This window comes from Chaetodon trifascialis, chromosome 3 (genome assembly GCF_039877785.1).
Source record: "Chaetodon trifascialis isolate fChaTrf1 chromosome 3, fChaTrf1.hap1, whole genome shotgun sequence".
Lineage (NCBI taxonomy): Eukaryota > Metazoa > Chordata > Actinopteri > Chaetodontiformes > Chaetodontidae > Chaetodon > Chaetodon trifascialis.
The window spans coordinates 21255357-21277432 of NC_092058.1; the positions used below are offsets into that span (position 1 = coordinate 21255357).

General features: G+C 41.0%; 1 protein-coding gene across 4 annotated transcripts in view; it reads left to right on the forward strand.

Annotated features, from left to right (window-relative positions):
- Positions 1-18730, forward strand: part of celf4 (CUGBP, Elav-like family member 4) — an 84956-nt gene extending 66226 nt beyond the window's left edge. Inside the window, exons 3-14 of one of the 4 annotated variants that reach the window (XM_070959874.1) lie at positions 654-702; positions 5678-5806; positions 6788-6867; positions 7206-7346; positions 7650-7788; positions 8987-9139; positions 9570-9680; positions 10941-11003; positions 11460-11540; positions 13091-13234; positions 14387-14580; positions 16800-18730. In XM_070959874.1, the coding sequence (XP_070815975.1) occupies positions 654-702; positions 5678-5806; positions 6788-6867; positions 7206-7346; positions 7650-7788; positions 8987-9139; positions 9570-9680; positions 10941-11003; positions 11460-11540; positions 13091-13234; positions 14387-14514 (1218 nt within the window). In that variant the 3' untranslated portion in view covers positions 14515-14580; positions 16800-18730. The remainder of the gene's footprint in view (positions 1-653; positions 703-5677; positions 5807-6787; positions 6868-7205; positions 7347-7649; positions 7789-8986; positions 9140-9569; positions 9681-10940; positions 11004-11459; positions 11541-13090; positions 13235-14386; positions 14581-16799) is intronic. The other 3 variants (XM_070959876.1, XM_070959875.1, XM_070959877.1) reach the window with 3 other exon arrangements.
- The last annotated feature ends 3346 nt before the right edge of the window (positions 18731-22076 follow it).

Below are 22076 nucleotides of genomic sequence, written 5' to 3' on the forward strand. Positions count from 1 at the left end.
CAAGCTTGTGTGTGGAGCTAAGAGAGGATTGTGCAGGAATGTTTTGTCGTGAGGCTTAGGAGTCTGAAAAATCATACATACTACGTTTGTACTGTGTGTACGGATTGATTTTGCTGTGTGTGTGTGTGTGTGTGTGTGTGTGTGTGTGTGTGTGTGTGTGTGTGTGTGCACGCGCACATCCACCACAGTATATCTGAATACACTAAGTCCACACAGGCCACATGGTGATAGCACATGAGCATCCAGAAGCAACAACAGAGAAGATACACAGTAACAGCTCTGCTGACCCACAGTTACCTCTCCGCCATCCTCCCTCCATCCCTCTTTCTATCACTCCCTTCATCCCTCTGCTTATCCCCCTTTCCAACCCTTCTCCCTCCTTTCATCTCAGATCAAATAATATTTCCAACCCATATTCCCAACCAGCTATTCCCCCAATGGCTATAAGTGCTACAGCTTTGGAGATTTTCAATACACTTTACCCGCAATTTGGCTGAGTGATTCTAAAAAAGTTTTTTCAGCGGGTGAGGGAGGGGGAGAAGCATGTGCTATTACATGAGTACATAATGCTTACTGGCTTCTTTGTCTCTGGTTTTCCTCCTATTCTTTTCTTTTCTTTGTCCTCTCTTTGCTTCTCTTTCTCTCTGTCACAGATGAACAGACCAATCCAGGTGAAGCCAGCAGACAGTGAGAGTCGAGGAGGTACTGTACGCCCTTCCTTCTTTTCCTCCCCCCATCTTTGCTACCTTCCTTCTTTTGTTCCAGCCCTACAAACATGCTGCCCGCACATATCAACCTCACCATTATCTGTCCCATTAGACGGTGCCTTGTACCTCGACGCAGGCTGACAGCGCGGCCTGGCCGGACCCTCCAGTATTCAGAACACATTATGTAAACAGTGCTCTCCTTGGCCGGCGCAGCCTCCAGCTCCTTACTTGGAGTTTCGTCATATGCACTGATGCATGCACATGCACGCACATACACAGAAACATGCGTGTCTTGTCATGCTCGAGGGGAAAACAGGTCACCTCTTTTTGTCAAACACCTTTCATAACACCTCCGACGACAAAGCAAATCCTATTTGACTCGTGCCACGAGTTCGTATCAGCCAAATGAACCGCAGATTCAAACAACTGATCTGTGTGAATGAACGAACGTGCATGTCTGGTCTGGTATTTTGTGTGAGTCGTGCTTTATTGACAGCTAAGGCAGCTTAAAGCGCATTTTCTCTGTCTAGACATGTAGTGACCTGCTCCTGACATCAATCAATGGACTGTACAAGAGAAGATTGATGCAGTTTGACCATTTTTGGCTGGAGTCTTTCAAACTTTGCAGATGTTAATATAATTGGCACCAGAGCGATTCTTTGGCCACAAGAAAGAGGGAAAGAGAGAGAGAGAGGTAAAAAGGAGGAAATAGAGCATGCAAGGAGTTGAAGGTTGATAAGCAGAGAAAAGCATAAGGACTGAGAGAGAGGTGTTAGCCTGTAAAGAAAAAAAAAAAGCTTTAAGGAAAGGAAGAGAGATTGCGCGACATCCTCTTACATTTAGTTTGGTGGAGCTCTGAGTATGATTGATGGAGCAGGAGGGAACAGAGGCAAGCACCCAGCGTGAGGAAGCAAAGTGAAGCCAATGCAGGACGCCGGTACCCCTGACTGTTATGTGGGTCTGTCTTTCTCTGTATGTATGTCCTCTGCCCACTGCTATACACTTATTTTTCCAAGATTATTTCTCTCCGTTTCTTTTCTCTTTTCCATTCCCTGGATGTTTTTCTCAGGCTTGCACGCAAAGCTCCATTGTGCTGTCAGGGTTTTACATTTTTAATCGCAGCAGTGGGAGAAGTATTCAGAAACTTTACTTAAGGAAAAATACCAGTACAATACAGCGAAAATATGCCACTACAAGTAAATGTCTTGCATTTAATGTAAAAGTAGATAAGTATTATCAGTAAAATGTGCTTAAAGTGTCAAAAGCACAATATTAGACTGTTTATGCTGATACACCAGTGTAAGTAGTGTGTTACTGTTGTAGCTGGTGGAGTTTCAGCGACTTTTGAAAACGTCATATGAAGTTAAACAGTTTCGTACGGTGTTTACTGTATGTTCTGCTAAACAGATTATTTGCATTCAGGACTTTTCTCTAATCTTTGTTAAATAATGGATGATTTGACCTGTTTCAGTCTGAAACAGTTATTTAAATGAAACCATATAAAGTTCAGATGGAAAAATCAGTCTTTGGGGCTATAAGCCAAAAAAGGCTGGCTGCCATTGGCTCCCTTTAGCAATGTATTTTAGAGAGATAGATATATATAGATCTAATCATGCAAGTTAGAGCTCCCAAAAACCATACTGAAGTACTTGAGTAAATGTATTCAGTTACATTCCGACATCTAATTAATTATGTTAGGGAGGAAAGAATGCTACTGATGAAATTACATAGTAATGCTTGTTATAACATGACACTCCTGCCTTACTACAGTCAAAAGTACAAAAGAGGGAAATCAGAGCATCATTGTTATATTGTCTGTGTGTGTGTGTGTGTGTGTGTGTGTGTGTGTGTGTGTGTGTGTGTGTGTGTGTGTGTGTGTGTGTGTGTGTGTGTGTGTGTGTGTGAGAGAGAGAGAGAGAGAGAGAGAGAGAGAGAGAGAGAGAGAGCTTTACATGGTTGTTGACACTCTGGTGTATATTGATTTGCTCTCTAGCTGAATATGAGTGTGTGTGCATGTGTGAGAGTGTGTGTTAACAATCCTCTCCCAAAGAAAGATGTAATGTTTATTGGTGCTTTCCCAGGGGAACCGTAGGCTTTGTCCACCAATGAGGTGTGTACCGTGTGTGTGTGTGTGTGTGTGTGTGTGTGTGTGTGTGTGAAGGTGGGGGGCCAAACATTTCAAGATTTGTGTGTGCATGCATGTGCATATGTGTGTCCTCCACCCCCGATGTGCGCTCCACTCTTGTAAACACCACCCCCCCGCACACCCCCCCCCCCCCCAGTGCAAGGCCAGAGCGCAGATTAGTCTTGTTGACTCGGCAAGGACACCCTGTCAGGCACAGGCAGTAGGGAACGGACCCTAAGCACGCATGCATGCACGCACACACACGCACACACACACACTCACACAACCACATCTCTGCACACGTTAATTTGCAGAGCGCATTCAGAGGCAATTGTACTGAGGCTCATTAATTTCCCAACATATACATCCATTTCCACAAAGCTCTGATTCTGTGTAACATAAAAACAGACGGCCTTGCACACCGACACATCTGCTACTGTTGTGCACTAACACACATTCACCGTCTGCCTCAAAATTTCCCTCAAACACTCATTCAGCGCCTCAATCACACTGTCATGGTGAATAATGAATTGATGCTGGGCCTCAGTCTGGCTGAATTTCATTAAAACCCATACATGTTGGCATGATGGCATAGAAGTTTGTTTGCAGACAAACTTAAAAAAGATTTTGATCTGCAGAGACTTTTCACCAAACGGTCTCAAATGGCAATTTAAGTTGAAAATTGAAGAGGACAGCAGCTGCAATGTGCAAAAGACTGGTTGCTATGCTGTGTGTTCATAAATGAGAAATAGACCAACACATGCATTAAACTGGTGCTGTGTGACTTGATAATATGAATAAGTCACTTTCCATATGTTTTATCTGATGTATTCCTGTATAGAAAGAGGGCGTTTTATTTTGAAAGGGGTTATCAGTACTTTCCTGCAGTCACGCTGGGAAAAGTATGTGCACGGCTTTCAGTGTAATAACTGGTTACCCTCCCATCCAATCCCACATTCAAGTAGTTGTCTGCTGGATTCAACATAACCTTTGACTTATGCATATTACTTGTTATTTCTGTAGCATTATATTTAATTTTATCTAATCTATTGGTTTCACAATAAATTCATGCTTAATTATTTTGCAACAGGCACTAGCATTCTGTCTGGAATGCATATTTAAAAATAATAACAACAACCAATGTACAAATTTCATGTCAACAGAGTCCTGTGGACAGGTTTGCTGTGGAACTTCACTTGAATTTCATTACATTTGAATCATGTCCTGAGTGAGGACAGGCACACCTTGTAGGTGTAGGGGTTGTCTTTTTCACGTAATGTATTCACAACTATAACTATCACAGCTATAAAAATAAAATGCAATACACAAAAAACAAAAGACCAGATTTACGTTTTATGAACTCTCAAATCCAGCATATTGTGCACAGGGGAAAAAGCATCAGGCATTACAGAGGGTGGGAATCCAGTGAGGGATCATGTCCTTGATGCCACATAGCGACTCTCTCTAACTGGTCAGGGTAACTGCATAACATAAACTCCCAAAGGGTTCACTGATAAATTTAGTTACTAACAGGTCAAAGGAAGAGGCTGGCATCTCCATGTTTATCAGAGGAGTCATGTGGCCAGCTATAGCCTTTCCAAGCAAACAGTGGAGTTATCAAGGACAGCAGTGACAACTGTCTACTATAAATCGCAGGGGAAAAAAGGTAAAAAGCTGAATTTTGCACAAAGACTGTTGCAGTGGCAAAATTACCAGTGTGACTGGCTTCCATAAATTAATGAGCAGCCTATCTTCATTTCCTAGTTTGTCTGGGACAGAGTGTACACAGATTACTGAATCTGTACAGATCTGACAATCTGTAGATGGATGTTGTGCCTGAAACACGGCCTGGTTTTGACCTGACATTATTACAGGCAAACAGTTCAGATGATGGAAAGGAGAAAGACGCTACCTATGGAATAATTGGATAACCACAGCATTCACTCACAGCACTCTCATGAAGAGTGAAGTATCATATTAGCCTCTTATCTAAAATTTTGAGCTACTCTCCAACTGTAAGCCAAACAGGTTGGAAGCTCAGCGTGAGTGTAAGTGAAATATTAGCTGGCAAAGATATGAGGCAATGAGGGATGAGGCGCATGCTTCTAAACACACATTTACTGCAGACGCGGGTCGAGCGAGCCGTACTAAATGTGAGCGAGCATTGTGTGATTACCATCGGACAAACTTTGAAACTGTGAGCATCTGTGAACAGTGTTCACGCTGAGGGCACAGTGCGAGCCGCGTTCCCTTCAGACAGACTGCACAGAAAAAAGCTTTTCTTGCTTGATCATGAGTTCAATTTATACTGAGTTGTAATGAAAACAGAGATGGAAAATATTATTAATAATTGGAAAACCAGGTGTTCAAAAACTGCTCTGTAACGTATTGTAATTAAAATATGAGGCAGGAAAAACCTGGTGTACCACAAAGACTGTTTGATTAGTGACACTGAAATGTCTCACCAAAGTTAACAAATACCAAATTTTACAAGTTGTGGCTTTATATAATAAAATCTGCACCTGTCAGTGACTTATGTACATTTTGATGGTTTTTCTACCTACACGTGACCATGAACCCTTTTGCTAAGAATAATCATACTCAACAAGAGTAGAGCAAGCGAACTGCCATAATTCAAACTAAAGATGTGCTTCTAACATGACTGATTAAGTGGATAACACATACCTCTGTCATCTTGGATAACATATACAGTTTGTAGTGTCACAAAACCTTTTTGGCATGTAACTAAGGATGACTCTTTCAGTGAACATAGTGCGTCTTTAAATGTAGATTATCAAAAGGCCTCTCTGATCCTCTGATCATGACCTGTTCCTTTTCCTTTTAGAAGACAGAAAGCTCTTTGTCGGCATGCTTAACAAGCAACAGTCAGAAGATGATGTGCGGCGCCTTTTCGAGTCCTTTGGCAGCATCGAGGAATGCACCATCCTCAGAGGTCCCGATGGAAACAGCAAAGGTGAGTGTATAGCTGTTTATGACTTTGAGCCGGCAGACTTTTTCACAGGCTACTGCACAGAAATGATTTGGCCTTTCAAACTTGGTGACCTTGCAAAGTTCTCCTTCAACACTGCATGTTGGGTGATGTCAAAACGGGCTATTTCACAATCACCAGAGGAGTAGTTACATAAGAATACTGTAGATTGTGTGCATTTCAACAGTGAATGCCATTTGAAAGCTTTGCCCACAGGGATGAGCGATATAAACCTGCGGCTCTTTACAGATGAACCCTATTAACCTTATGAGTCAACCTACATGGCTCTGATAAAGAAAAATAACAAGTCAACCTCCTTATTAACCACCAGGCTTCATGTCTTGCCAGAAAAATGTCCTTTCAAAATGTTGTCAGAGTGCTACACAAGTTCACTGCATGAAGTTCATTAGTGGGCTTAGCAGCCAATCAATGAGGCCCAATGATAACTAAGCCTGATGATTACAGTGAGCTTGATCATTCTGATTCCTCCGTGAAGCTCCATTAACAAGGCCTCATCAGCCAGCTTACTCGGCTAAGTGGGCTTTAGCTCAATAATTACTGGGAACTTGATCATTCAAATTCATCAACGGGGCTTGTCAATAGTAAGCGACACCAGAATGCTGTGGCATTTTAAGCCCCATCAGAGGATCCCAAAGTTGTTAATGGTGTCAGAGTGGCATGTTAACCCGCTTATTGAGCGTCGATCAACACTGATGCAAACCTCCTCAGCGGGGAGGGTTGTGCTTACTAAATGTTTGTTGGTGCAATGCTGGAGGACAAAAAACTTTTTACCTTTTGTCTTGTTCCTGACAATGTTTTGTCGTGATACTGTATGAAATCCTCTTCAGCAAACTTTTCTCTTTTGTTCTTTCTCTTTTCACTCACTAATTTCTGCCCTCTCTCTCTCTCTCTCTCTCTCTCTCTCTCTCTCTCTCTCTCTCTCTCTCTCTCTCTCACTCTCTTTAGGCTGTGCATTTGTAAAATACTCCTCTCATGCTGAAGCTCAGGCAGCCATCAGTGCACTACACGGCAGCCAGACAATGCCTGTGAGTACACTATAACTGTGTGTGAGCATGTAGATTTATGTGAGAGGTGAGTCACGTAGTGCGATGAGTCACATAGCACTTAATTACCTTCTTAAAGTTAAGTTATACTTTATTAATCCCAGTAAGGAAATTTATCCTTTAAATATGATCCATCCAAACTATTTCAGGGCAATGGGCGCCAACTATAGCTCTGAGGCCATTGCCTTGGCAGGCGAGGATGTGTGTATTAGTGTAAAAGTGCAGATACAAGCTTATGTCACGTGTCTCTCGGTACACTCTAAAATGTACTGCCTGGCGTGTGTGTGTGTGTGTGGGTGGGTGGATGGGTGGGCGCGCAGGGTGCCTCGTCCAGTCTGGTGGTGAAGTTCGCCGACACGGATAAGGAGCGCACCATCCGCCGCATGCAGCAGATGGCTGGTCAGATGGGCATCTTCAACCCTATGGCCCTGCAGTTTGGAGCCTACGGAGCCTACGCTCAGGCAAGACGCCCCGCAAAACGTTTTTTTTTTTAATCCACATTTATTCATTCAATGAACCACAGAGATTAAATGGAGTGCTCAAGCCTTGCTCAAACATGAATCTGAAATGACAAAAAATATGAGGTACTTCCTTTTAAGAAAACTGTATTTCTTATGTAGAAGATGATGTAAAATGTCTTTATTAAGCTTGGTTTGGAAGTAAACACAGCTGGTAAGATTGAACTCCTGGTTTCTATCTAGTAGTCTCCGTTTACCGCCACTGTTCTCCCCCCTTCTTACAATCACCTCTCCTCCACTATGCAGGTGCAGCAGCAGGCGGCATTGATGGCGTCTGTAGGCCAGGGAGGCTACCTCAGTCCAATGGCAGCCTTTGCTGCTGCCCAGATGCAGCACATGGCCACCATCAATGGCATCCCAGGAGCACCGCTGACCCCAACGTCAGGTAACAGCGGTGAAAGACCAATGGTTGAAGGGCCATACTGGATTTTTAGGTATTTCTTTCCCCCGCGGAAATGGCATCTATTACACTGCAGGACATACAGTAGGTTATCGACCATTCTTTACCAAAGTAAGGAGTTACACTGTAGAATTGACATTATTCTGCTGCCTCATCAAGCAACAAGTTAAACTCACTTTTATCCATATTTTTTCTATCTAGGGCGTTGAACCCAACATGCTTCTTCACATTACTTCAAATACTTTGGTGTCATGATCCATTCATCACAGCACTAGTTTTTTCCTTTTTGTGTTAACAAAGAGTACAATAGCCAAGCTTACTGAGGGCAACAAGGCAGGGCTCGTTGTGCTTATACATGGAGAATTTTCAATTTAAGCACATCATTACAAACCAAATATTAAATATTCTCTTCAAATAGTAGTTTGAATTTCACATAAAGCACGACAGTCCTAACAATGTGGCAAAGCTGTTTATCTGGTGCATCTGCTAGCACACGTTCCATTCAAAATGTACAAATGTCAACGTACCCTCACAACATAATGTACTGTCCATGTCCATCAGAAGAGTCTCTGAGGAAAAGTTTTTTCTCTTGCTTAATTAAAATATCCACGGCTTCTACATCACAGGCATGAAAATTAGGAGAGAAATCTGAAAAAAGTACGAGATGCTTTTGAAAGTTGTGGTAATGAATACAAAACAGTAAGTTCCTTCAAGGACTTACTGTAGCGTTGCACGGAGAAGATACAGTAGTAAGAAACAAAGCGCGCTGGGTTCAAAGGGGCATATTTCAACATTGTATTTTTACTGTAAATGTTTCTAGATGCATTGAAGGGGTGAAAATGAACATAACACATTGTGTCATAAGATGCAACCATCTGAGACAAATACAGAATTGGTACCTTCTGTATAAGATACCTTCAACACAGTATTCACTATTCTTCTACAATATGTCTGAGATTCAGATCTAATGGCTGTCGTGTCACAGTAAGGGCCACACTGGGACAAGAAATCAGTCCTGACATTTAGTCTCTTTACTGGCCCACTGGACCGGCCCCTCTGACATTTCCAAGAGTTACTAGGTGGCCAGTCAAAGTAAAACTTCTCCATAATGTCTTAGGAAAAAAAACATGGTGAAATGCTTACTGTTTCTCTCTGTCTTTACCCATCTGCCCTGTGGATGCAGGTGGTAGTACTCCTCCAGGCATCAGCGCCCCCACAGTGACCAGCATCCCCTCCCCCATTAGTGTAAATGGTTTTACTGGCATGCCGCCCCCCCAGGCAAATGGGCAGCCTCCTGCAGAGGCTGTCTTCACCAACGGGATACACCATTACCCCGGTAAGTCTGATAAATTCTGGGGCACGTGTGCAAACACACAAAATAACTCTCAGAGCTACAGAAAAATAGAAATGTCAATCCAGCATACATTATGAATCCACCATTTGTTATATTAAACCACGACGTAGCTTAAATCCTTATAGACACACTCTGCAGTAAATACATTCACTGTAATGGGAAAGTGTGCATGCTGCTGGCTTACAGGCGTGAATAGCCTTGAAGCATGTTCAGGAGGCCGAGGCCAGGCGTACGTAGCCCCCAGACAGTCAGCATGTCGAGGAGATGAGTGTTTGGCAAAGGTGCTTATGGGCTGCTGGAGCCTAAGTATGCGCTTGTGTCATGAGCCGTGGCTAGTACCTCATTGGTTTTTGTCTGTGAAGAGGTGGAAGAAAAATCTGTCTTTTTTTTTTTTACACTCTTGTCTCTCCAGTGTTGCAGGAGGTGGTTTTTAGGGAGGACTCGGAGAAAAACGGCTTGGGCGTGGCTCCGCGGAGTTGTTTTGGGGTTCAGGGTGGCTGCTTCCTCTCCTCTCTCTCTGAAGGTAGCGCTCCCCCACCCCCCTGCCACTTTCCTATGGGCTCAAATAAGGGTCAGTAAAATTTTGAGCTTGTGAAATAATGTTCAGAAATAATTTCAAAGCCTGTGGTTTTATATCACCCTTTTGTAAACCTGTGAAAAAAACTGCATGAGAAGCTTAGCTTTAGATTCACAGCAGAAAACTGTGTCACACTCCTCACAGTGTAACTTCAGTGTCCCACTCTCTGCGACGGTGAAGCGAGACATTCACACACACACATTTAAGTTACAAGTCACCTGATTTAACAGCCAACAGCAGAGCCAAAAACCATTCTTGTAACTTAAACCTGTGTGTTCATGTGTAGCCCCAAATTTTCTATACATTCACAAACTCAGTTTTCCACAGGCTTACGAAGGACAATAAACAACCACAGGTTTTAGAATGATTTCTTAACGTGATTTTACAAGCTTAAAATGTGCTGATGTGTATTTGAGCACATGCTTCTCTCCTTTCTTCTGGCTATCTGAACCGTTTTTCAGTGTTGCTGTTAGTCCACGGTGTGTTCAGTAGTTTTTGGTAATAGTGGGGTTATTGGTGTGCGTGTGTGTGTGTGTTTTCTCAGTGGTGTACTTAATGCATGTACTATGTGTACAGATGGGTAGTTACCCAGTGTGGCGCAGCCTCTACGAACATGTGAAGCGATAGCAACAGGTGCATCCAGTGTTGTGAGTGTGTATTGTAATTGTCCTGTTTTACATGTGTAACCACAGACGATTGTCAGGAAACTAAACGTATTTCTTCTTCATTAGATCAGGTACACGTTTATGACGTGTTTATTCCTTTCCTGTGGTGACAGTGGAGCCATGTCTTTTATTTTTGTTGTTTGTTTTAACTGTGGTCCTTCAAAGTTTTACTGTTCTGCTTTTCTTGGGGGGGTAGTTACTTTTGAAATGCTATAGGAGAAACGTATGGTAAAAATCCCAGCGAAATTCAGAATTCAGTTCCTCACACACTGATAGCGAAGCGAGCTGACACGCTGCTGTTCGGCTCTCTAACCTTTCTGCTTTTCTTCTCCTGTCTGTTCCTCTCTCCATCGCCTTTCCTTCCATCCCTCCTCCTGCTCACCCTTGTTATATATTACTCTCGCCTTCCTCTGTGCCCTCTCCTCCATCTACATTCTCACTCCGTCTCTCTCTCCCCGTACACACACACTCACACCTCCATCCATCCATGCTCCCTTGCACCACCTCCTCCTCCTTCTTCTCTGTGTCTCTGGTGGAACAGCTCAAAGTCCCACTGCAGCTGATCCTCTCCAGCAGGCTTACACAGGAGTCCAGCAGTATGCAGGTCTGTCTGTCTCACAGCAGCACTGATCGGTGTGTGTGTGTGTGTGTGTGTGTGAGAGAGAGAGAGAGAGAGAGAGAGAGAGAGAGAGAGAGAGAGAGAGAGAGAGAGAGAGAGAGAGAGAGAGAGAGAGAGAGATGACAGAGGGAAAAGATTCCTTTGTTTGAATTTTGATCATGTAACATTAAGCGTTTCAGCCTCACGACATCAATTTATTCTTTCTGTTGAGTACAGTGTGTGTGTGTGTGTGTGTGTGTGTGTGTGTGTGTGTGTGTGTGTGTGTGTGTGTGTGTGTGTGTGTCCATGCAACACATAGACTCCATTGTCTGTTATCTGATCGACTGCCTGTTGTGTCCCTGCATATATCACATTGTTTGTATGTATCGGAGTGTGTGAGTGTGTGTGTGTGCTCTAGTCATGACTGTTATCTGATCCGCGCTGTGTGTGTGTGTGTCTCAGCAGCCTACCCCGCTGCATACGGCCAGATCAGCCAAGCCTTCCCCCACCCTCCACCCATCATTCCACAGCAGCAACGAGAAGGTAAGACACACACACGCACACACACACACAGCACACCATTCACTCCGAAATATTCATCCACGCTGCAAACGTTTAGTCATGTTTACTTCTCTGTTCATCTTTAATCCGCTTGCCAATATAGTCCTGGAATAAACACCCACGTTCAAAAATATCCAGGCGATTCACAGCCCTCACTTTGTTTTCAGGCATGACTTCACCTCTTGCCAGTCTGTCAAAGCAAAACATTCAGCACATTCACACTAACAGAGTATAGGACACAGTATCAGTCTGGATTGGTCAGAGAAGACTGACTAGCTCGTGCTCTCATTTTTCATCCTTTCAAAACAGTCCGAGGAGGAGATAAGTTTAACTTGAAATAATAAAACAAAGCGAAAAAGCAGATGTTAAGTGCTGGGTTATGATTTGCTGGCTGTTGGGTAACAAACTTCACTACCATCACTGAGTGTTTCAAACTGAGCTGTAAACCTACTCATGAACTCAATGACCTCCGGACTCGGGACACCCATGCTTGGGCCCTTACTGCCCTCTTGTGGAAAAAAAGCCAAACAATGCAAGTCATTTCCCCGCTGTGGCATCCCAGAGGTTGATGCATTTAGTGGTCATTTCATTGTGGATACCCAAAAGCTGTCGGTGCTGAACCTGTGACTTTTCCGTTACAGCTGAAACTGTAAAACCACCTGAGCACAAAAACAGACTGTCAACAAACACATGCTGAGAGAAACTGCTCTGCGCTCACTTCACTGGAGTTAGTATTAGTGAAATGTATTTCAAGCTATATGATCACAACACAAAAACAAAGGTCAATGTGAAGTCATGTGTCTGAAAATTTGGTTTCTTTCAAATTACTCTAAAAAGGAAAAAACATCATTAGCTATGTTTTTTTTCTGATTATTAAGTGAAACAATGCTCGCTCACAAATTGCAGATACATTTGTGCTTGCACACTCATGCACAGGTTGCAAGGATTGTCACTTTAATATCATATCAGACAAAGAAGAGCAGAAAATCTTACAACTGCGAAGTTGGAACTAATGATTTTTTTAGCCTGCGATCTGTTCTTTGGCCAATCAGTTAATTGAGTGATTGTTTCCGCTTCCGCTCATGAAATGTTTAAACATTGCTACATCCTGATTGGTGAATGATGCATCAAAAAAAAAAAAAAAAAAAAAATCAATGAGATTAAGTCAAATACAGAAATGTCATGAAAAACAAAACTGTTCTGACTTTGGCAGAAAACTAAGCTCGACCAGAGATCAGATTTAGAAACCGGCTGGCTGTTTTAGCAGCCTTTAAGTATACCTTCACTACGACTATCAATGTTACAATTGTATATTGTTTACTCACAAACTATTGTTACTACTGTATATTATGTATACAATTTTTTATTCCATTCCCCCATTATCTTCCTGTTTTCCTATCGGTTTGCATTTTCTTCCTGTCATCACGGAGTCCCCTCTTGTCGACCATTTACGCCTCTCTCCCTCTCTCTGACCTTGTCCCCTTATCTCCTCCGTTTCCCTTCCCTTCTCTCTTCTCTGTGTCTGTTTGCAGGACCAGAGGGTTGCAACCTGTTCATCTACCACCTCCCTCAGGAGTTTGGGGATGGAGAGCTGATGCAGATGTTCCTGCCTTTCGGTAATGTCATCTCCTCCAAAGTGTTTGTGGATCGGGCGACAAACCAAAGTAAATGCTTTGGTGGGTAAAAATGACCAAACCAAAAGATTATTGGTTATTTATTCTGATTATTCTTTTTTACTAATCACCTTCTTTACCGCAGTCAACACCCCCTTTCCTAACCTCTCAACACTCCTACCTTAAAAGAAAGAACACAAAACAGCAGAGGATTTCTCTACAGTTATGCAAAAGCTGGTTGCTACTAAAAAGAATAGAGAATGAGTGTGCGGATTTTTCTATTAATCATTGAAGCTGTTTTCTTTTGAAGCTCTGGCTAATTTCTTAGTTTGATAAATATTTCAGTGATATATAACTGTAACAACACATCAACAGTCAAACTGATCATGAAAGGAATGAGCTGTTTTAATGCCATATTTGCAGTTACATTTCCATTGTGCTCTTTGACATGTAATGCAAATGCTCATTCTCAGTCTCTGCCTCAGCCTCTCATTTACTGTAAGCAAAAGCAACGCATGTTCAGAATAAAACAGTTGCTCTAGCGTGCAGAGATAGAGAACTGCTGTCTCACTGTATGCCGCTGACAGCCCAATTTAGTCGAACGTATAATTATGTGGCAAATTATAAATGGATTGTGAAGAATATTTAATGGAGAGTCCGTCAGGTGCAACGTATTTGCAAAGTAGCTTTTGCTCATTAATACAACACAACATTAATGTTGTATAATTCATGTTACAATTTTGAGGTGCAGGTTTTAATTTGTGCTTTGTCACTTTCAAGTGGGAGTTAAAAACCGAAACTCAAAAATAGCACAACCATGTTGATGTTTTGCTTTTGCATCCCATCACCAAGCTCATGATGTGATTTTAGTTGCATGCTGCGCTCTCTGTAATAATGGTGATCTGTTGTCCTGCTGAATGTTAGCTATATTAGTAGTTATGAAGTATTGTATTATGTAGTTCTTGTATTTGTTCTACTACTGCTTACAACTAGAAGTGCATTTTTTATATGTTGATTGTTTTCAGTTTAATGTACAGATGAAAATATTTCTTATTGTAAAGTTTATACTTAGTTTCTAATTGTACATACATGTAGAGGGCTGCTTCATCTTACTGAACTCATCCTCATTATCCATTCTTCTGTAACTCCAAACTGTCCTTGCCTCTTCATCTAACCACATCCCTCTTTCTCTTCCTCTTTCGGCCTTTCCCCCAGGGTTTGTGAGCTTCGACAACCCAGGCAGTGCCCAAGCTGCCATCCAATCAATGAACGGCTTCCAGATCGGCATGAAAAGACTCAAGGTGCAGCTGAAGAGGCCAAAGGACGCCAACCGCCCCTACTAGCCCGCGCCCCAGCCAGCTGCCGCCACCCTGGCGGCAGGGGCAGCCATCGCACACAGGGAAAGACAGGTCAGACATCAACGCACCTGGAAATATTCGTTGTCACTTTAGTTTGATAGGCGATTAACTGAAACAATGCAGGCGCAGCCACTGCATATTATATTGACAAATGCTCAAATGGCAAGCCCATTTATGGCACTGCCTGATGTCTTTCAGTAACCTTTTATAAATGTCATAAAACATTTGCAGATGCCTAATAACTAGCCACAAACCGCTTGTAAAGACTAGTGATGAAGTTTTAGCCCTTTGTTGATAGATAAGCACTCATTTGTAAATGTTAATTCCACCATTCAATGTGAAAGAATGTGAAGAATAAAACGTTTGAAATATTTTATCATATCTGATACAAAGAGGATTTTTGTTGATATAAACACAGCTGCAGGAGCATTTACTTACATGCAGCCTCCTCTATTTGTAGAACAGCTTTACAGTAAGTGACCCTGTATGTTACCCTGTAGGTAAAAGATAATTGGTAAATGGTTCAGTGTGTTGCACAGGGAAGGAATTGCTTCCAAGGGAGAGGCATTTATTACCCCTCAGGCGGGTAATTGTGCTGTTCCTCTTTGTCTCCTCCCTTCATCTGTGTGATGGAGAGTTTAGGCTGTGTCGTTCATTCACCACTGATGACTTCATTCAAGGGCAACTTATCACCCACTCACAAGCTAAGTGAACCGTACCAGACGGTGTCCCGAGGCAAATCACTGCAGGAAAAATAGTGCAATCTCATATGAATGTGTCACAAAATATGTAGAACCATTACTTTTGATATGGAAAAACATTTTCAATAGAATGCCAGAGAAAACATCTTTTTGATTTCCTTTTCTTTTTGCCTGAGATGGACAGTTCATAATGTTTAAAGTTTCAACTGATAAACAAGCATACTGCCATTTTTTGTACCTGCACTCCCACTTTTAATATCATTATATCCAAATGTAATAATAATGCACAATTATAACACAGTGTTTTCAGACTGATGAGGCCTACGTACATTCTAATGACACATGAGTATTAAGGTGTACCCTGATTAAAATCCCTTCATCATTTCATTTCAAAAGCAAGATTAAACAGTTTGATTTAAATAAAAAACTAAACTTAATAGTTTAGCACATGGGAGATTACAACAGTGTCACTGCCAGGGAGCTAAATTAATTCACTGCAGGATGAGCACTGATTTGTTTTCAGAATTGTCTCAGCAAAATTATCTTTGTTTATCCATACCAGAACTCAGAGTTTTACTGCGGCAAAGATGCTTTAGAGAGGCAGGTGTCTTGTAAATATGTTTCACTGCTCCATCAACATGTAAATACAGCAAGTGTCAACGGAAAAGGAGGATGCATAAGGAATGATATTACGACAAATTTAAGCAAAGCAACTGCAACGGATTAAAAAAAGATCCAAATTAAAAACAAATATTTCCCCCATTAGCTTTTCTTTTCTAATGTAATGTGGACGTTTCTTATGTAATGTTTGTTTGAGCCCAGAAGGACTAGTTGTCTTTTTGAACTGTGTAACAGAGATGCATGTACATAAACAACTGAACAAAAAACAGAACTAGACCCACAATTAAAGCAAATAACTGTTGAATACTAAATGTACTGTTCATTTAAACACACAACTACCAATGGACAGCCATGCTAGCAGCTCTGTGAGGCTGTACTTATGCATAAGCGTATTTTTAGCTAAATGCTAATGTCAGCATGCTAGCATTGTCATTGTAGCCATGGTAGCATGTCAACATTAGCATTTAGCTAAGGTGCAGGTGTTTAGAGTGTTAGCATACTAACATTTACTAATTAGCACAAAACACAGAGTTAAGCTGAGGCTGATGGGAATGCTGTTAGCTTTACAGATACTTTTTGTCAAAAACCAAAGTATTTGGACCATTTAGAATTTGACCTGATGGTGGCCCGATATGAAAAGTTATTACTGCTGTGATATTTCACTAAAATCTAAAAATGTTAACCTCCTGGTGGCTCTGTTTTCCCTTGAGTCGGTAGGATTCATCCATGAACATCAGATATTTCAGGCTGGACCAAAGTGGTAGACCTACTGACCAACTAAGTTAACATCACTGGGGTCACGTGGCTAGCATGGCTAAAAATGTCCAGCCCCCTAATCTCATAAACTTTACAATGCTGTAATGTGCAAGAAACACCCACACTGGTTTTGTTTCTTTTTCCTATGTATTACTTGACTCAAAAGATTTCTATTTCTTCTGTGCTTTTCAGGTTTTGTTGAGCTGAATCATATGTTGACTTCTTGCTACCCGCCACTGAGTGCAAACTCAACATCTGGACCACTGAGGCTGCTTCAGAAACAGAGAGAGAGAGAGCGATGACCGAGTCAAAGACACCTCCTTTTGGATGTACTAAAACTTTGGAACTCAGAGAGAATTTGTACCAGCCTGGTTAGCCCCAGGACCCTTTTCTTCTGCACACATATACACACTTCTTTCCCCACAAAGCCCTGCTTGAATGACAGCTACCTTTTCTGGACCACAGACAACTTTTACTTGAACAATGCGACAAGAAGTAAAAGAAACTATATCAAACCTACTTACGATGACCAACCCCACTGAACTCTTAAAGGGAATATGGATGTCAAGAGTCCAACAAGAACAAAACTTTTTAAAAACTGAATAGAGGATTGCCGTAGGAGATCCTTCCGTAAGATGGTTTGAGTTTGGGGCGATTGACTTTTGAAGACCAATTTATAAGACTTGACTCAAGAAGGGACGAGAATTTCTCGGAGAGAGAACTTAAGTAGAGAATGTGATATTTTCAGGACACAAATTGGCTTCGATTTGGGATGGCCATCTTTAGCTCGGAGTGCCTGTCCGTTTCCAGGGGATACCGTTGCCAAGGAGAGCCATAGCAACGGTCTCCAGGGAGTCTTACCTGTCATTCCTTAGTTGTTTTAGGGACCAAAAGACCAAACATTTTTATTGCTGAGGACTTGTAGCTCTAATATACTCGGACCACTGCATCTCTCTCATTCAGTGTTAACTGGTTGAGGAGTTGCACTTAAAAGAAGTGTACATTTCGAATATATACAACACATGTATATATACATATATATTGCTGATATGCTTTTTGAATACAGGCAAAACTATTTCAGATGACCAAATGGGGTCTCTCACTTCGCTAGTTTACAAGTACTCAAAATGTTTATTTTTTTCTCTTCTCATTTTGTCTTGGGAGGGATGGCGAGTGCATGGGAGGGGCTGCTCCGTATCACAGCCTTATCTTTTTTAACTTGACATCCTAACCTCATAGATAGAATAACATCAGAAACGTTTGAAATATATGAACTTGTTTATATTTGCAGTACATATATATGTATAACAAGCATTCAAGCAAATGTATTCATATATACAGTATATATGGATAAATAGATATTAATCACAAATATATGTATTTATATGCACATATTTTATATATGTGTGTCTGTATATAGAACGGCTACTGACTATGTTGAGCTGTAATTTTTTGTAGATTTTAGCTGGAGTTTGAAACATTGCTCTGCTTGGGAAGAACCGCAAATCTGGCAGCTCCCAAAACTGCAGGCATTCCTCTCTCTGATTACTATATGCTGACACACAATATATTGCTAAAAGATACATGTGTGAGAATGCACATATGGTGTAAATATTATCTGAAAATGCAAAAAGCCACATCTCAGTAGCAGGCTTTAAGAGAATCAGGCTAAATGATTTTAGAGGAAAGGACAATTATCTTCGACTCTATTCCAAACATATCTTTTGAGCTTACACACACACACACACACACACACACACACACACACACACACACACACACACACACACACACACACACACACAAACTTCTCTTTGAAACTTGAACCAAAATGAAAATGTCTCACAACCCTTGCTCTCTTTTGCATTCAGTAAAGTGCATGTAGCGTATGGGCTGTCACCATGTCAAGGTGTGCCTTGTCACCTGCAGAATCTGCCATCAAGCACTGTGCTCTCGGAAAACAAAGAAAAAAAACTGAACAACACTCCTGCAAGCAGCCAACGCGCTATTATGATGTCAAAACTACAGCCAGATCCATATCATTTCTCAGCTGTGTAGAGAGCTTCAGTGCATGTCCAATATAACAAACCGTCCGACCACTGTTGGCCCATCAATGTCGTTGGAAAAAAAAAAAAAAAAAGAAGGTATTTAGAACTAATATAAACTCATGCGATTACACTTCAGACAAAAGTGGGCATTAGGTAACCTGTTGCCACAGGTACTAACGATCAAAACTGTGTGCAGGGCACCTGTGACTACGTTCCACTGGTTGGAGTCAAAATAGGGTAAAGTTCAGGGTTATGTGGCTTGAAAAGCAAAGTGAGTGAGTTTATTGGACCTGACGTTAGGTTTTAATGGCTATGAAGGTGATGTAATATTGATGAATATGTGATAATTAGAGAGCCGGCTTCCCACTGAACAGAATAAGGGAGGTTTTATGTACTTTCCCATCCAGCAGTTAATGCGTGGATCGCTGCTGGTAATACTTGACATGAAGCATATCCTTTAGAAGATGTTATATTGCCTTATGTTATGTGTCTTCATACAATGAAATATAAACATAAAAGCATAATGAAACTGTAAAATGAAGCAATAAATGTGAAAAGCCATTTACCCATTACAACTGCTGTACCAATGAGGCTGGTTTCATATTGCTTTAGCATACAGTTTCTCATAATAGTCTACAAAAATGATATGAATACCTACAATATACCTGCAAAAGGTCAACAGACTTGGATTTATTGGATCCTGCATTCAACGCATATTCAGTTGGTGGAGATTACTCAATGAATATTTATATACATGAATATTTATAAGGCTATATGACACTTTGGAAGACAATGCTTCCTGTTGGGTGCTGTTACTAGTTTTTCCTATAAACTGCTCATTATGCCACTTCCCTAGTGTCTGTGTCTAACCTTTTTAGCAGATTGAATAATTTAACATTTACCTTCCAAATCCAGTGAGGCTAAAAGACGCCAATGCACATCCCCAGGATGCCACTGTTTGTGTGTGTGCCACATAACAATGTCCTGAGTATGGCGAACAGTGCACACCAGATGACCATCATGCTCTGGCAGTGTCCATGGTTGGTTAGTACAAAACATCTAGTACATCCACCTGAGCTGTCTTTGAGCCAACAGTAACATCTGAAGCTAAATGCCATGTGTCTGGTATCCCTGATCGCCACACTGTGTGCCCTCTTTGACTGCCCCCCACTGATCTGAGGAAATTGAAAAAGGTGTCACCACGGCCTGTGCTTTTCTAATGGTTTGTTTGAGCAATCACTCATGTCTTTCACCGAGCCCATGTTTTCATGTGTAGTGAAACGAGGAGAGGGGAAGCAGAACGAAGGGAACTAGAGTGCCAAGCACCTCTTCTTCATTTGCTCCAACTTTAAGCTGCAAGTTTACATGAGAAAAGTAAAACTAAGTATGTGGTTCAAAAACAAGACACAGAGCAGAAGTTTGAATATAAATATATATATATAAATATATACATAAACCGATGAATATACTGTAAATTGTTTCTTTTTTGCTCTGTTTTCCTCTGTACATAGGTTTGCATATTTTATAGGACTTTTACTTCTATCTACAAGGACTGGATAAAGTACTTTAAATACCTAAAAAAAAAATATATGAATGAAAACATGATAATGCTCAATAAAACCAGGTACAAAAAAAATTTAAAAAATTTAAAAAAAATAGTCGCTAGGATACGGTACAAACTGTAGGACCTGACCAAGGCATTTATCCAGAATACAGTCAGGGAGAGCATTGACCTCAGTTAGAGCTTGGACACACATTGACCTATTTTATAAAAAAATACTTTGATGGGTTCTATTCATTTACCTATTTGTTTAGATATTTATTTATAAGTCATGTCTGAGATAATATGCATGCTTTCATGGCATTATTTTTCTATGAGTTGGTACGTGACCAAATAGTTTTTATATGACATGCATGGGCCACTATTGTGGTCCACAGATGATCATTGTTCCTGTCTGCAGGATCATGCCTTCAGCACCTCTTTGATGATGGGGAAAAATGCTCCTATTGACCAAGTGATGTCAAAGACAGATTTTAATCATTTATTTATGTTTATTATTTATTTATTTATTTGTGGTTATTTATTTATTTATTTGTGCTGTTTGATTCAAGATCTGAGCTCTATTATTGCCACTGATCTGTTTGCTTGGAAGTGCTACTTCACCACATCACATATTACCACTTCAAGTATTGGCACACTCTGAATTTAACAACTTCAAAGACTGACTTTACATTTTCCTGTTGCTGATAAACTGTTCAGCACAATGCAGTACAATACTAAAGCCTTATGTACATTTGTAATTAAATTCATATTCCTCTGTTCCAAAACGTTAGCTTTGTTAAAAAGATGCCAATTGGGGGATTCCTCTTTCATTCTCAGTAACATTTGTTCCACTTTGAAACCTTTAAACAAAATGAAAAAGGGGTCAATTCCGAGTTAAACACTCCCTCATAACCCAAGCATTCAATCAGATACGTAATCACAACAGAAGATATGCCTTGAGGTCACCATAAGTTGCTGCTAATATGTAAGGAGCTAATGTCTGATGAAGTGCTAATCACTGATTAACTGCTTGCTGTTTTTAAATTTTATTCTCCTCTTTCATTCCTTTCCCATCCTGCTTTGCATTGTCTGACAGAGCTCTGATCTTGTTCAACTGATGTGTTCTACCAAGAGCAAAATTCAACAAAAACTGCACTATCTCATCAAAAAATATTGAGTTACTATCATTTTTTTCCAGTGTCGTTATCAGTGGTTTAATTTCTAAAGCTCAGTAGTGTTGCTAGAATCTCATTTTCCTTCATGTGGTTTTCAAAGTATTCTGGAAATCTATTTCCCAATTTCAGCACATATGGAGGGTGGGGAAATGAATGTTGCAAATTAAGCTTTGCCAGGTTCCTGATGAGCTCAGCTTCTGATTGGGCAGTGCGCTTTAGGCTCCCGCCCGTCTCTCCAGACTGCACCATTCTCTGGTCCCCTAAACTTTTTTTTTTTTTGTAATTTTAAATGAATGATGCGTCTCAGCTTAGCCCAATAATAAAGCACAGTCTAGAATAAAGTGTCCCGTGTCATGTCATAATTACGGACGATTTATCAATATGAGATTACTCACACAAACGTCCCCATTATTCCCTCCAAGAAGGTCCATTTGCCTGTCATCAACAGTTTATCTCAGAAACAGAAAAAGATTTATGTGAAATGTTGGAAGATCCTACGTTGGGTATGAACAAGCCAATATATACTGGTGTTTACACAGATTTTCATCATTTAATGATAATTCATTTCATATAGTTGTGAGTCATGAGGTTCAGTTTGCATTAATGCTGCCTATGTCCTCACAGACAGTCAGCACGGCTCAGTGAGTTTTCCTGCAGTGGCAACATATGATATCAATTACAAACTGGAAGCATAGCCAATTCT